Source organism: Ustilago hordei, assembly GCF_900519145.1.
Source record: "Ustilago hordei strain Uho2 genome assembly, contig: UHO2_contig_21, whole genome shotgun sequence".
Taxonomy (NCBI): domain Eukaryota; kingdom Fungi; phylum Basidiomycota; class Ustilaginomycetes; order Ustilaginales; family Ustilaginaceae; genus Ustilago; species Ustilago hordei.
The window spans coordinates 365499-381569 of record NW_024545274.1 but is presented as its reverse complement, the minus strand read 5'-3'; the positions used below and the strand labels follow the sequence as shown (position 1 = coordinate 381569).

General features: G+C 48.0%; 4 protein-coding genes across 4 annotated transcripts; 2 read left to right on the top strand and 2 right to left on the bottom strand.

Moving 5' to 3' along the window:
• Positions 1–570: 570 nt before the first annotated feature.
• Positions 571–2613, top strand: UHO2_06870 (uncharacterized protein; the record flags this gene model as incomplete). Its single annotated transcript, XM_041557908.1, has 4 exons — positions 571–630; positions 656–1228; positions 1391–2345; positions 2558–2613. The coding sequence occupies 4 exons, from the start codon at positions 571–573 to the stop codon at positions 2611–2613; spliced, it is 1644 nt and encodes a 547-aa protein (XP_041413842.1).
• A 1709-nt stretch (positions 2614–4322) lies between these two features.
• Positions 4323–4622, bottom strand: UHO2_06869 (uncharacterized protein; the record flags this gene model as incomplete). The annotated part of the gene is made up of 1 exon (XM_041557907.1): positions 4323–4622. One exon carries the CDS (start codon positions 4620–4622, stop codon positions 4323–4325), a length of 300 nt encoding a protein of 99 aa, XP_041413841.1.
• A 7066-nt stretch (positions 4623–11688) lies between these two features.
• Positions 11689–12594, top strand: UHO2_06868 (uncharacterized protein; the record flags this gene model as incomplete). Its single annotated transcript, XM_041557906.1, has 3 exons — positions 11689–12001; positions 12110–12328; positions 12434–12594. The coding sequence occupies 3 exons, from the start codon at positions 11689–11691 to the stop codon at positions 12592–12594; spliced, it is 693 nt and encodes a 230-aa protein (XP_041413840.1).
• A 2626-nt stretch (positions 12595–15220) lies between these two features.
• Positions 15221–15604, bottom strand: UHO2_06867 (uncharacterized protein; the record flags this gene model as incomplete). The annotated part of the gene is made up of 1 exon (XM_041557905.1): positions 15221–15604. The coding sequence occupies one exon, from the start codon at positions 15602–15604 to the stop codon at positions 15221–15223; it is 384 nt and encodes a 127-aa protein (XP_041413839.1).
• Positions 15605–16071: the final 467 nt, after the last annotated feature.

Sequence of the window (16071 nt, the reverse complement as noted above, 5' to 3'; positions counted from 1 at the left end):
AGAGAGTACCTTCTTCATCGAGTACTGTACAGGGGCCCCTCTAGCACTGCTCCTCCTCCTTGCTATCCTGCTTGTTTGGCACCCCTGTGCCTCCTGAGTGGTGTCGACTCCTTCAACACTGCTCCTCCTCCTCAGGACCTGCTTGCTGGTTCCCTATACACTGCTCCTTCTCCTTTGACCAGTGATGGTTCCTTTGACTCTTGTCTCTCGAGCCCCTGAGTGGTAACCATCTGCATGCTCCTTGAGCTTGGTCCTCTTCGTGGCTGTGCCTGCTCCTTGAGCTTGGTCCTCCTCGTGGCTGTGCCTGGCCCTCCTCGCATATGGCTCAGTGCTCCTTTGCATGTGAGTCCATAGGAGTCCATGGTCTCCATGGAGACTGCACTATGACCATGCTCTCTACTGGTATCGACTAGATCTCTGATACCTGTGCTCCTTCCATATGAACCAGTGACCCTCCTGCTTCCTGAGCATTCAGGCCCATGACAGCATACTTATCGAGCTTACAAAGTGCAACAAAGCAAGGAACTCCAATGCATACAAGAAACCATTGTGCCACTCTGACTTTCATCAATGACTCTCTCAGATTCATGGCACCCTCAAAGAAGCACCCAAGCTCACAACCAGGAACTGGTATGCTTGGAACCCCCATTTCCAGGGCATCCTATCCAACTGGCCCACAGCCGTGAAACACCTCAATGGTACCATAGCCCCAGAGGACAAGAAGTACAACTGTGCTCTCAATGGTGAATTATGCACCATCCTCCAGAGTAGTGCTCTGCTCACTGGAACCAATAATGTCAACTATCTATTTGTATGCCCAGCCAACTTGGAGCCTTGGAAGTTGCACAATCTCTATTGCAGACTGAAGAAGGACCTCATGAAGATGGAGAAGATTGCTGAATCAACTTTGCTCAATGAAGTTGGAAAGATTTGCATGTTCCAAGTGAACATCTGCAAGCTTATGGCTGACATCAATGAGCACTGGGCCAAAGCCAAATCCATGGGCCATGTGCTCCCTGAGATCCTCAAGGTCAAGATGCTCATAGACCAGGCTCAGTATGTCACTTCTTACCATCACTGTATTGTCACTCTTGAAGACACTGGAATGGCATCAAATTATGAGATACTATGTGCTGCACTGTCTAGATGCCAAGACAGCATGACTGCTCAAATGGACCACAGGGCTGGCGACCTCAAGACTGCTCAGGCAAACTTAGCCAATGGGCAAGTCCTAAACAAGAAGGCCTATTGACATGGCAAGCCTGGATCTGATGGCATCTGACATTGCTACCATTGCAACATGGAGAACCATATATCCAAGTATTGTCAAAAGAAGACTCATAGAGAAGTACCTGCACAGACCCAGGTCTCAAACCAAATGTCCACCTAGGATGATTGGTGCAACATCACCTCTGCCTACCATGCCTCCCTGGATTGGCAACCCATGAACTGGATTGTAGACTCAGGTGCCACCAATCATGTCATAAACAAGAAATCAAATCTTATTTCCTCCACTCCTTGCACTGGTTTTGTGAAGACTGCAAGTGGAATGAAGATTCGCATCATGGCAATCAGTCAAGCTATGCTCAATGTAAATGGTCATGAAGTACTGCTTGATAACATACTTTATGTTCCAGATTTGGACACAAACCTGATATTGGTAAAAGCATTAGCAAACAATGGTGCATGTGTGACCTTTGACTCTAAGCATGTGATTCTGGAACTACAAGATGGTATGACCATTACCAGTGATCTCAACTCCCACACAAGACATTATGAAATCTCTCAACCACAGCAAGAAGCAATGTTAACATACCCAGACAATGGATTATCTGGATTACCCAAAACATTTGATGATGAGACAAAAGCTGAAAGACACAAGTTCACCCCAGGTTTCATGCATGAGCGATGCAGCCACTTGGGGCGGAACAAGTTGAAATTGATTGAAAAGCTGTACAAAATCAAACTCCCAAGCTGCAAATGCCAAGACTGCATCATTGGCAAGTCGACCAAAGCCCAAATGGGCAGGGGAAGTGGTGCCCATGCCAAGGAACCACTGGATTTGGTGCATGTCGATCTGGCTATGCACTGGTCCACAAAGACTGAGGTCACATGCCTGTTAGTTGCCATTGACGATGCCTCAAGCTTCATGTACATGAAGCCACTCTGGGCCAAGTTGGATGCACTACAGGTATTAAAGGAATGGATTCATTATGCTGAGGTGCAGACAGGCCACAAACTTAAAACACTTCACTCAGACAATGGGGGCAAATGGATCTTAGTGGCTGCCATTAGCTGGCAAAATGAGGCAGGGTTTTGCTGGCAGAAAACATCGGCCTACACCAGTGAGCAGAATGATAGAGCCAAATGTACAATCAGGACAATCAGGGAGATGATGATCACCATGATGCACACACATCACCTACTGCAAACTTTCTGGCCATTTGCCACAACAGCTGCAGCATTCACGAAGAACTTCTTACCAAATGTTGACAGCCAGATACCATATCACATTTTCTATGACAAGGACCCACACAAACCTTTCAACATGCTTCAGACTTTTGGTTGCCTTGCATGGGTCAATGTTCCCAAAGCGAAATGCAAGAAGCTTGATGAACCGGCCATACCTGCAATCTTTGTGGGATATGATGAAGAACATAAAGGATGGAGGTTTTTGGCACCAAGTCACAACCTGCTGATCTTTTGGTTGAATTCAGCACATTTTCTGCAAGACAAGTCTGTCAGGGGTCTCGCGCCTGAAACCCAGGTCGGTCTGTCGAGATACTCGGTGACTATCAAACTGTGCAACAGCTATTGTCTTGGTATCGGTGACTATCATGTTGTGCAGTGACAGCAGGTGGCGTTCGTTGTATATACTATCGTAGGTTTCGGCTGACCTCTGTGGACACTCCATTCAGGGGTAGCTAGGCACGATCAATATCAATGCTTCAGTTATGATGACACCAAGGTCTGGTGTGAGTGTTGATGATGATGAGGTTGATGGTGTTGGTGATAAGGTTGGTGGGTGTTGATGAGAATGAGGTTGATGGTGTTGGTGATAAGGTTGGTGGCGTCAACACAAGTGTCCAGTGTGTTGACTTTGACACTTGAAGTGATCCCCGGACCACAGTGGACTACTGCCTTTGGTTCTATCTATATCCGGACCGCTAACCTACTATGGGGCACCTATGGACATCAGGTAGTGGTGATACAACACACACACTATGATGAGGAGCAACCTTGATAGATTGCTGCTATGCTGACTGTAACTAATGAGTACTTATGTTTCTAAAGTATTGACTAGTTGTATGGTGAGTAGAGTGGATGAGGATCCACTTGACCTATGATGATGAGAAAGCATGGTTATATACCTCTTCACAGCATTGCCAGCAATGCTGCTCCTGCTCTCTCTCCAGAGAGTACCTTCTTCATCGAGTACTGCTCAGGGGCCTCTCCTGCTTGGCACCCCTGTGCCTCTTGAGTGGTGTTGACTCCTTCGACACTGCTCCTCCTCCTCATGACCTGGTGTTGACTCCTTCGACACTGCTCCTCCTCCTCAGGACCTGCCTGCTAGTGTCCTATACACTGCTCCTTCTCCTTTGACCAGTGAGAGTTCCTTTGACTCTTGTCTCTTGAGCCCCTGAGTGGTAACCATCTGAGCTTGGTCCTCTTCGTGGCTGTGCCTGCCCCTTGAGCTTGGTCCTCCTCGTGGCTGTGCCTGGCCCTCCTCACATGTGGCTCATGTCCTCCTTTGCATGTGAGTCCGTAGGAGTCCATGGTCTCCATGGAGACTGCACTATGACCATGCTCTCTACTGGTATTGACTAGATCTTCGATACCTGTGCTCCTTCCATATGAACCCGTGACCCTCCTGCTTCTTGAGCATCCAGGCCCATGACAGCCACCACATGCGAAGCCCTTTTCCATCAGCATTTGCTACATGGCCTCAGTTTCGGAGACCATATCCCAGTGATCCTAATGGACAACACCAGATGCATCCAGGTTGCAAAAGACCAAGCACTTCACTCCAGGCTCAAACACATAGACATGAAATATCACCTCATCCGCAATCACGCCATGCTTGGCATTGCTAACCTTGGATCGTCAGCCCACTCAGTTTGCGAGGGGGACAGTGAAAACACATGACCGCTCAATGTATTTCCGACTTCTGCAAACCTCACTCCATGTCACCACCCATCAACTCCCACCAATGCTCAACACCACCCACCAACACTCTCCATCCCACTCAATAGCAGCATGCAGCCACACATGCCATGTCACCCATTCACACACACAGAGACCAACATAGAAGCATATATAGTTCACAATGTCACTTTGTACTTAGCCTTTAAAACAATAATGATTTCGCCACTTGCTTGTCTGCCCCGACTGTGTTTCCTCAACATTTGATCAGTCTGAGGCTCTCGCTGATGAGGTTGATGAGGAGGAGCCTGAGGACGGGCGTTGGCAGGAGGTCGAGTAGCACGTGTTTCATCGGCAAGGCTGAGAAGACCTTCGAGGGCTTCCTCGAACCTGCCCGGAGGAGTGGATGCCTCGATGACGGCAGTCACACTGAAAAGTACGAGGAAGAAGACCGTGACTTGCGGGAGAGAGAACTTCATGGTGAGTTAGTACAGCAAGAAGTAGGGCAAGGAGGAGAAAATGTGCGTGCAAAATGTAGAAAGCTGTTTGCTTGAGATCTGATAGACAGGACGGGCGACTTTGATCTGCTTTATATCTCTTCCACCGCATTGGCCCTAAAGGTGTCGCAAAGCTGAGTAAAACCAAAGACACCCTAAGAATTGAATCCCTCAAGCTGGGAACGAGCCTTATTGGTTCTCCCATCAAGCTGATTGCTACAATGGGAACAACAATTGTATCGTGAAATGTATGAAGTCACCACAGTGCTTGTGCAGCCTCGACAATGGCGAAAGTTATCAGAGGTTGACCCCTGCTGGTTCCTCTGGATCGGGTCTTGGTAGTGCATGGATGCCATGCGTTGCGATCTTTGGTGAGACAAAGCTCACTCACAAATCGTCGAAATGTCGAGCTGACCGCAGCATGGCACGGCAAAGTATATTTCTGAAGGCAAAAAGACATGAATAAGTAGTGCCTGAGATCGAATAAAGAGGACAAGACCAGGTCATCAATCAAACAGCACAATGTTCTGAAAACGTCGAGTCGAGGACAAACCCATGCATTGACAGGGCCGGAATTGCGAGGCATCTTCCAATCATTGTGGGTGACGATATTCGACTGCTCAGGACCGCTTAATTGAGAAGGTCTTCGGAGTTCTGAAAACGGAGCGATTGCGACCACGCTTTCGAGTAGAGTTGAAGATAGTTGAAGGGGCACCAGCATCGCCAATGCATGACATAGTAAATGGGAGCTCACAGGATTGGGGAATTGGGAAGGCATTGGGTGATGAGGAGGACAAGCAAAATGCAAGGCTAGTGGGAGCTAATGCAGCATATGCATAAGGATTGACACCATGGTATGGAGGGGACATGTTGATATGACAACACTTATGAAAGAAGTTATGTGGCACATGGGCATGACTTGACAAAGTGAGCACAGTCAGGTGCAGAGAATATGTATATATGTTCTTAGCTTAGTTGTTACCTCCTTACATAATTATATGCCTTTTACATATAGAGCATCAGACTAAAAGGAGTGCCTGACTGTGGCCTCCTGAGTGGTGTATCTAATTTCAACTGGCTCCCAACATGGGGCTCGAACCCACAACATTCAAATATGGCAGGAGACAACTGTCATGGGCCTGGATGCTCAAGAAGCAGGAGGGTCATGGGTTCATATGGAAGGAGCACAGGTATCGAAGATCTAGTCGAGATCAGTAGAGAGCATGGTTGTAGTGCAGTCTCCATGGAGACCATGGACTCCTACGGACTCACATGCAAAGAAGGGCCAAGCACAGCCACGAGGAGGACCAAGCTCAAGGAGCAGGCACAGCCATGAAGAGGACCAAGCTCAAGGAGCAGGCACAGCCACAAAGAGGACCAAGCTCAAGGAGCATGCAGATGGTTACCACTCAGGGGCTCGAGAGACAAGAGCCAAAGGAACTGTCACTGATCAAAGGAGAAGGAGCAGTGTCGAAGGAGTCAACACCAGGTCATGAGGAGGAGGAGCAGTGTCGAAGGAGTCGACACAGCTCAAGAGGCACAGGGGTGCCAAGCAGGAGAGGCCCCTGAGCAGTACTCGATGAAGAAGGTACTCTCTGGAGAGAGAGCAGGAGCAGCATTGCTGGCGATGCTGAGAAGAGGTATATAACCATGCTTTCTCATCATCAATAGGTCGAGTGGATCCTCATCCACTCTACTCACCATAACTAGTTATCACTTCAGCATAAGTATATATTAGTTTCAGTCAGCATAGCAGCAATCCATCAAAGGTTGCTCCTCATCATAGTGTGTGTGTTGTATCACCACTACCTGACATCCGAAGGCGCCCATAGCAGGTTAGCGGTCTGGATCAAGATAGAACTGAAGGCAGTAGTCCACTGCGGTCTGGGGATCACTTCAAGCATCAAGTCAACACACTGGACACTTGTGTTGACGCCACCAACCTTATCACCAACACCATCAACCTCATTATCATCGACATCACCAATCTCATCACCAACACCATCAACCTCATCATCATCAACACTCACACCAGACCTTGGTGTCATCATAACATTGATATTGATTGTGCCGAGCTACCCCTGAACGGAGTGTCCACAGAGGTCAGCCAAAACCTATGATAGTATATACAACGAATGCCGTCTGCTGTCACTGCACAACTTGATAGTCACTGATACTGAGACAATATCTGTCGCACAGTTTGATAGTCACCGAGTATCTCGACAGACCGACCTGGGTTTCAGGCGCGAGACCCCTGACAACAACAACTGCCAAGCCAGCACAGGTGAAGCAGCCAGGAGGACAAGAAAAGGTAAAATGCCACAATGAGTACAAATCGACGAAGAGGCCACTGACAGTAACAAGACTGAGTATTTTGACAATGAGGATGAAGGAGGATCAGAATTGGACAATGATGATGACTGATACAATTACTGCACCTTGGCTAAAATCTTGGAGATGGTTCCCAAGCTCATGTCTGTCAGGGGTCTCGCGCCTGAAACCCAGGTCGGTCTGTCGAGATACTCGGTGACTATCAAACTGTGCGACAGCTATTGTCTCAGTATCAGTGACTATCAAGTTGTGCAGTGACAGCAGATGGCATTCGTTGTATATACTATCATAGGTTTCGGCTGACCTCTGTGGACACTCCATTCAGGGGTAGCTCGGCACAATCAATATCAATGTTATGATGACACCAAGGTCTGGTGTGAGTGTTGATGATGATGAGGTTGATGGTGTTGGTGATGAGATTGGTGATGTCGATGATAATTGTCATGGGCCTGGATGCTCAAGAAGCAGGAGGGCCACTGGTTCATATGGACGGAGCACAGGTATCGAAGACCTAGTCGATACCAGTAGAGAGCATGGTCGTAGTGCAGTCTCCATGGAGACCATGGACTCCTATGGATTCACATGCAAAGGAGCACTGAGCCCATATGCGAGGAGGACCAGGCACAGCCACGAGGAGGACCAAGCTCAAAGAGCAGGCGCAGCCACGAGGAGGACCAAGCTCAGATGGTTACCACTCAGGGGCTCGAGAGACAGGAAGTCGACACAGGTCATGAGGAGGAGGAGCAGTGTCGAAGGAGTCGACACAGGTCATGAGGAGGAGGAGCAGTGTCGAAGGAGTCGACACCACTCAAGAGGCACAGGGGTGCCAAGCAGGAGAGGCCCCTGAGCAGTACTCGATGAAGAAGGTACTCTCTGGAGAGAGAGCAGGAGCAGCATCGCTGGCAATGCTGTGAAGAGGTATATAACCATGCTTTCTCATCATCATAGGTCGAGTGGATCCCCATCCACTCTACTCACCATAACTAGTTATCACTTCAGCATAAGTATACATTAGTTTCAGTCAGCATAGCAGCAATCTATCAAGGTTGCTCCTCATCGTAGTGTGTGTGTTGTATCACCACTACCTGACGTCCGAAGGCGCCCATAGCAGGTTAGCGGTCTGGATATAGATAGAACCGAAGGCAGTAGTCCACTGCGGTCCGGGGATCACTTCAAAGCATCAAGTCAACACACTGGACACTTGTGTTGACGCCACCAACCTTATCACCAACACCATCAACCTCATTATCATTGACATCACCAACCTTATCATCAACACCATCAACCTCATTATCATCGACATCACCAATCTCATCACCAACACCATCAACCTCATCATCATCAACACCCACACCAGACCTTGGTGTCATCATAACATTGATATTGATCGTGCCGAGCTACCCCTGAACGGAGTGTCCACAGAGGTCAGCCGAAACCTACGATAGTATATACAACAAACGCCACCTGCTGTCACTGCACAACTTGATAGTCACCGAGTATCTCGAGACAATAGCTGTCGCACAGTTTGATAGTCACCGAGTATCTCGACAGACCGACCTGGGTTTCAGGCGCGAGACCCCTGACAATAATGAGGTTGATGGTGTTGGTGATAAGGTTGGTGGCGTCAACACAAGTGTCCAGTGTGTTGACTTGATGCTTGAAGTGATCACCAGACCGCAGTGGACTACTGCCTTCAGTTCTATCTTGATCCAGACCGCTAACCTGCTATGGGCGCCTTCGGATGTCAGGTAGTGGTGATACAACACACACACTATGATGAGGAGCAACCTTTGATGGATTGCTGCTATGCTGACTGAAACTAATATATACTTATGCTGAAGTGATAACTAGTTATGGTGAGTAGAGTGGATGAGGATCCACTCGACCTATTGATGATGAGAAAGCATGGTTATATACCTCTTCTCAGCATCGCCAGCAATGCTGCTCCTGCTCTCTCTCCAGAGAGTACCTTCTTCATCGAGTACTGCTCAGGGGCCTCTCCTGCTTGGCACCCCTGTGCCTCTTGAGCTGTGTCGACTCCTTCGACACTGCTCCTCCTCCTCATGACCTGGTGTTGACTCCTTCGACACTGCTCCTTCTCCTTTGATCAGTGACAGTTCCTTTGGCTCTTGTCTCTCGAGCCCCTGAGTGGTAACCATCTGCATGCTCCTTGAGCTTGGTCCTCTTTGTGGCTGTGCCTGCTCCTTGAGCTTGGTCCTCTTCATGGCTGTGCCTGCTCCTTGAGCTTGGTCCTCCTCGTGGCTGTGCTTGGCCCTTCTTTGCATGTGAGTCCGTAGGAGTCCATGGTCTCCATGGAGACTGCACTACAACCATGCTCTCTACTGATCTCGACTAGATCTTCGATACCTGTGCTCCTTCCATATGAACCCGTGACCCTCCTGCTTCTTGAGCATCCAGGCCCATGACAATGTCACACAACTATTATAGTTGGAGCACACTCATCAAGGCCAACCTATGAGTAGTTCCCCATGCCACACGACACTTAGAGGGCACATATGATAAAGACCACCTGAAATGGAATAAAACCTTTGATAACACCCTAGTGGGTGTCCTACAAAGCACCTTAGACACTGAAGGAGAGTATAACATCCTTTACCTCCTACTCGACATCAGTAAGAATCACCTGACCTGCCATCAAGCTTGGAAGAAAATCGAAAGGAGTCTTACCAGCGAAGCAGCTAGAACCTCATGATGAATAGCATTACTTGCTGAGCTCAATGAGGCAAAGATGTTTCATGCTGATGCCTGTAAGCTGATCCAAGAGATCAGGGTCATGCAGACCAAAACTAGCCTCCTAGGTGCCCCATTTAGTAATGGTGCAATATATGCCATGCTCCAGAGGTGCATGATTCAACACCTGGTCTACAAGGAGACAGTCACCACAGTTCATCAGGTTAGCTTTGATGCTCTAGCAACAGCTTTGACTACACACCAGTCTGCAATGGAGAGCATACCTGGTCAGAAAGTGGACCCACGCCAAGCAAGCACTAGAATTGCTGGGGGCAATGAAGAGCAGGCTGATGACACTGAGTCAGACATGGGCAGCATGAAAACCACAACCAAACCAAAGAGGATTTGTTGCTGGGTATGCAAGCACTATGGGCATGGTGCCAGCAAATGTGATGCTTCCATTGTCATTCCCAAAAATTCTACACTCACCAAGACCAACTAGGAGGTCTGGTGCTCTTTCACCCCAAGTTGGCAGCAGCTCCCAAAGTCAGAAGGAACCACACATTGGATCTTGGATTTGGGAGCAAGCTACCACATGGTTAATGACCACAGCATGCTCATCCATCCAAGAAATTGCAGAAAGTGCATGTATACTGCTGGAAGCAAAGTGCTGGAGGCAACTGCTGTGGGAGATACCAACATAGCAACAGAATATGGAGATGTTTATCTCCAAAATGTGTTGTATGTTAAAAGACTCAATATTAACCTGTTGTCAACCAACTCACTGATGGATGAGGGAGCACATGTGACTTTAGACATGACAGGCAGACAAATACACTTGGCAAACAGTATGCTATTGAGAATAGTGAAAGATTGTGAGGATGGACTATTAGAGTTCTGAGGTGACACATGGTGACAAAGTGCGATGACTACATCAACACTGCTGTTTGAAGGAGTTGATGAAGAGTTTGAGCTGGCCAACCAGAGACCAAAGATCTCCACAAGACAGCTCTGGCATGAACATCTAGGACACCCAGGTTGAGACAAGTCCAGAGCAATTGCTGATAAATTGAAAGGCAAACCTTTAGCAGCATTGGACCCAGATACAGCTCTGACATGTGAGCAGTGCATACAGTCCAAAAGTATGGCTGCCTGGATGGGGCGAGGTAGTGGTGAAACAGCCACAGGGCCCCTAGATCTTATCCACATCGATCTGGTCATAGACTCATCCTGTGTGACAGAATACATGTGCACATTAGTGCTGGTTGATGATCATAGCAAGTATGTGCATGCACAACCACTCTTATGAAAGAGCCATGCATTCACACAACTCAAAAGAATAGTTTCATTCCTAGAGACACAGATGGGCAGAAAGCTAAAAGCAATCTGATCTGATCAAGGAACTGAATGGAAGAGTAACAAAGTGTTAGAATGGTTATTAGAAAAGGGCATAGAGTGGCAGACTACTGTTGGTTACAACAGCAGGCAAAACAGACAAGTAGAATGGATGAACAGGAGCCTGGGTGAAAAGATGTGAATGCTGTTGATGCAAAGGAGTTTACCAAAGAGATTTTGGCTGCATGCCATACAAGCAGCAGCATTCAAGATCAATCTTACTCCCAACATTGATGGAGAGTTTCCATACCAGCTCATGTTCAATAGATCACTGGAACAATTCATCCACCTCATGCATGTATTCAGATGTCTAGCTTGGGTAAACATTCCAAAAGCCAAACAAAACAACAAGAAGCTGGACCAGTGAGTGGTTGCAGCCATATTCATAGGGTACAGCTTGGAAAGAAAGGGATGGCTATTCTATAGCCCTGATTACACTCCAAACATTTTCTGGAGCAACTCAGCAAGGTTCATGGAGACACAGTGTTGGTCAGACCAATCAGAATGGCAACCAATAAGTATTTGACCTCCACCAGTTCCAACTATTGAAGAGGACCTTGATGATCTGGGATACACAGAAGAGAACCTATTTGATGAGAGAGAGTGAGAGCCTTTGGAAGAGTATGTGGACATGGAATTAGCCCTCGAGGAGGAAGGGAGAACAACAGAGGAGAGGGAAGAGTATGCACCAGTGCCACCAGAGGATAGAGGCCCATGGCTGAACTGGAAGCCAGCTAGAAACAAGTGCAACCTGGAGACCTGGGTAAAGAAGAGTTACTTCAGGCTGATGGTAGCCAAGGTCAAGGAGGGAAAGGACAGCCTGAACCCAACTGTTCATGAGGCGCTGGCCAGAAAGGATAGGAGGTTCTGGGAAGAAGCAATGTGCAAGGAATTGGATGGACTCGAAGCGATGGGAACATGGGAAATGACTGATCTACTGCAAGGTATGAATGTGGTCGACACATGATGGGTGCTCAAGAACAAGACTGATGCAAACCTGATCCCCACAAAATACAAGGCAAGATTGGTAGTGCGGGGGTTTACCCAGAGAGAGGGCCTAGACTACACAGAGATATTCGTGCCAGTGGCACCCATCCAGGTGATAAGGGGAGTGCTGGCCATCGCAGCTGTACAGGACTGGGAGGTTGATTCCATCGATGTCAAACAGGCTTACCTCAATTCAAACCTGCATCATGATGTCTACCTAAAGCCACCAGTAGGAACCAGGGTACCTCCAGGAAAGGTATTGAAACTCATAAAGGGGCTTTACAGTCTGAAGCAATCAGGTTGGGAATGGAACATCGAACTGGACACCCACCTCTGAAATATCAGCTTCCACTGCATGCCAAGTGCCCCATGCCTTTACTCAAGGGGAGTGGGCAACCAACTCATGGTCATCACAGCATATGTGGATGACATGCTGATCGCATTGCCTAGCAGAAGGGAGGTTGACCACACTAAAGCCGAGATCATGGACAAGTGGGGAACAGAAGACAATGGACCTGTAAGAGAATTTCTAGGAATCAAAATCACTTGAGAGAGAAGACAAGGCAAGATCACACTCAACCTGACTGCATACATCAAAGGCATGGTAAATAAGTGGCTAGAAATAACAAGCGAACGAACCTGGATCCCAATGCAGAGCGTAGCAGGAACCACTGGAGGAAATAAATGCAACCCAGATCAGGCCAAACAATATCAAGAGCTAGTGGGGCAACTTTTGTGGGTATCCAACACAGTGAGACCAGACATCTCATTTGCAGTAGGAGTCTTAGCACAATACATGTCAGGACCAATTGACAATGCTTGGAGTGCTGTGATGCATTTGTTGAAGTACCTGAATCAGACGAGCGATTACCATTTGAATTTAGGAGGAATGCACAGGAGTCATGCAGACCAACTGGCGGTTACATATACCAATGCGAATTGGGCTTCTGACCCCATGAATGGATGTAGGAGTACATCCAGAGCAATCACATATGTGTATGGATGCCCGGTTAGTTGGAAATCACATGTACAAAAATGCATGGCACTATCAGCAGTGGAAGCAGAACTGGTCGCAGCCTCTGAAGCAGCAAGAGAAGCACTCTTCTTCTCATACCTACTTAGGGATCTAGGAGTATTCAGAGTCAAGCTGACACTACACACTGATAGCCAAGGGTGTATACAAGTCAGTAAGGATCCGGCCAAACACTGGAAACTCAAACACATTGATACCAGATACTATTTCATTAGGGATCATGTGCAAGATGGTGACATATCAATCAAGTTTGTCAGAATGGCCAACAATGTGGCTGACATACTCACAAAACCACTCAAGGGACTCAACATGACAAGGATATCAAGAATGATAGGATTGGATATGCCATTGAGGGGGGGAGTTGAAGGGGCACCAGCATTGCCAATGCATGACATAGTAAATGGGAGCTCACAGGATTGGGGATTCGGGAAGGCATCAGGCAATGAGGAGGACAAGCAAAATGTAAGGCTAGTGGGAGCTAATGCAGCCTATGCAAAAGGATTGACACCATGGTATGGAGGGGACATGTTGATATGACAATGCTTATGAAAGAAGATACATGGCACATGGGCATGACTCAACAAAGTGAGCACAGTCAGGTGCAGAGAATATGTATATATGTTCTTAGCTTAGTCGTTACCTCCTTACATAATTATATGCCTTTTACATATAGAGCATCAGACTAAAAGGAGTGCCTGACTGTGGCCTCCTGAGTGGTGTATCTAATTTCAACTAAGATACGTCGGTATTTCCAAGGGTCGACATGTTAGATCGGAGCATTAAGGGCCTGGAGGCCAGAGCGATGCCAAGTGTAAACAGAGATGAGGTGGATGCGAAGCACGTGGAAGCTTATGAAGCCTACGCTCGAGGTTTGACACCAGGGCATGCAGGAGGAGGGACGTCAGTATGACAATGGTTATGAAGTGTTGTCATGGCAACAGGTATGAAGCGTTGACAAGGCAACGGTTATGAAGGCAATCCACTGCACGACAGCTCAAGGATGTGACTCGGAGGGCGAGCATAGTCAGCTGTTAAGGTATACTGTATATACTCATGTTCTGTAGCTTCTCTCATCTCGAAATAACAAGTCTTCTCACTTAGACACACCCGACTGTAAAGAGCGCCTGATAGTGGCCTCTAGAGCGGTGTATCTAATTTTAACTAGAAGCTGTCATCTCTGGCAAGACTCTCACTTCTGACTGCAATGTCTCAATACGGGGTGAAGTGGGTGGAGCTTCGTGTCCAAGCAGTATCTTGCTGCATTCGGGTCTTGTATTGATCGTTGTGAGCTTGGCAAATGTTTCTGTCAGACCTTCGAGTTTAGATGCAACGTCGGCTTTTGTGAGCTTGGAGAAGCTGCCAATTACATTCGGGTTCGGAAAGGTGGCTGGGTATGCCACGCAGACCAAGAGAGTGAGAAAAGCAACGAGGGGCATTTCATCGTTTGAATGTGCTGAGAGTGTCGTCTGGATGCAGACGTATCTAGAATACAGGGTGAGGGTGACTAATTAGGGTGAACGGAGGCCAGTTTTCAGGTGGAAGACTCGGGAGTTGGAGGGAAGCAAACCGTTCTTGACGACTGTTTGAATGATTTTTGACAACTCTGACTGACTGTAAAGATAGAGAGAAAGAGGCTGACTCTGTGTGCGGATGATAGTGACGCAGATGAAGTAGTCGTAGGGGGAGACACATGTCTCGAGCGTCTATGATGAGCTCCTCCATACAGTGACCTCGGAAGGAGCTAGGTTGTTGCCGGCGGCAGATATTAAAAGCACCGACGCCGCAAGCCTGAACGTTCTCATCCGTCATCCACTCAAGTTCAGCATTCATATCAAGACCCTACTCCCGAGTCTGCACACTTCTTGGTTCAGGAACGCCTGGTATTGTGTTCAGTCACAGGTCGTCGTCGCTGACAAGTGTAGGTACGAGCTCAAGCGAAGTACGAGTGACAGGATCTCGACGACAAAAGCGTAAAAAAGGTAAGATTGAAGGAAGAGTATGAGACAATCTATAGAGACTCTGAGTAAAAGGTCGTGAGGTACGAAGGTACGACAAGCGCTACGCTTTCATTGCCGAAGTGAGTGTAATGCGTGGATCGAGAAGCAACTTTGCTACAGAAGATATCCCGGTTGCCTTGATACGATCATTCAAAGCTCCTAAAGATCTTGTGGGAGCCTTGGGCGGAAGGAGTTTCGGCGTTGCGTCCTCGCTTTCCCGCTGCTGCCATGTCCGCCATAGGGTTCCTCCCAGGTTGCCTGGTGGAATAGCGTGGAGCAGAAGGCAACTTTTCTTCAGCCTCAGAGGCTATGTTAGCACGTCCGACCCGGAGGCGTGCCAATCTTTCCGTGAATTCGGTTAAGTCGTCAAGCTCTGTTTTGGTAGTCTTTAAAGGCGCTTCAAGACGAGAAGACTCGGACGCTGCTTTTGCGGCCCCTTTTTCGAGCAAGTTTGAGGAGAGGGGAGCAGATTTGACAACAGCCGCGCTGATGAAAGCGGCGAGGAGGAGGGTGGCCGATATAATCTTCATGGTCTGTGAAGAAGTTGAAGGCAATGAGGGGGCTTGTTTCGGGGTGGTAGAGTGAACTAGAGGGCCAATATTCGAGAGAATATATATGCTACGGCGTTGCTGGACCATGCAGTGAGGCTTCAACTGCAACTGCTTGGGATTCTTTGCTGAAAGTCTTTCTTGCCAGATGATCTGCAAACCTAACCCAGTTTTTGGCTGGGCCGATCATTCCTGAGTGGGCAAGAGTCACCATAATGATTGAGCCCGAATGGGTTGAAGTTCTGGCAGGTGGGCTAGGTCGTCGCCATCGTGGCTGATGAAATAAGGACAGAACAAGGCTGGTTCCACTCCTCCTGTGTGAACTGAATACTATCCAATCATCGATGCCTGTATCATGAAGACCAAATGCTGCTGCGCTTGCCGTCTAAACATCATAGTGTTCAAATAGATATGTTGTGGCAGTAACAGCGCTATGGTCATAGGGCGAA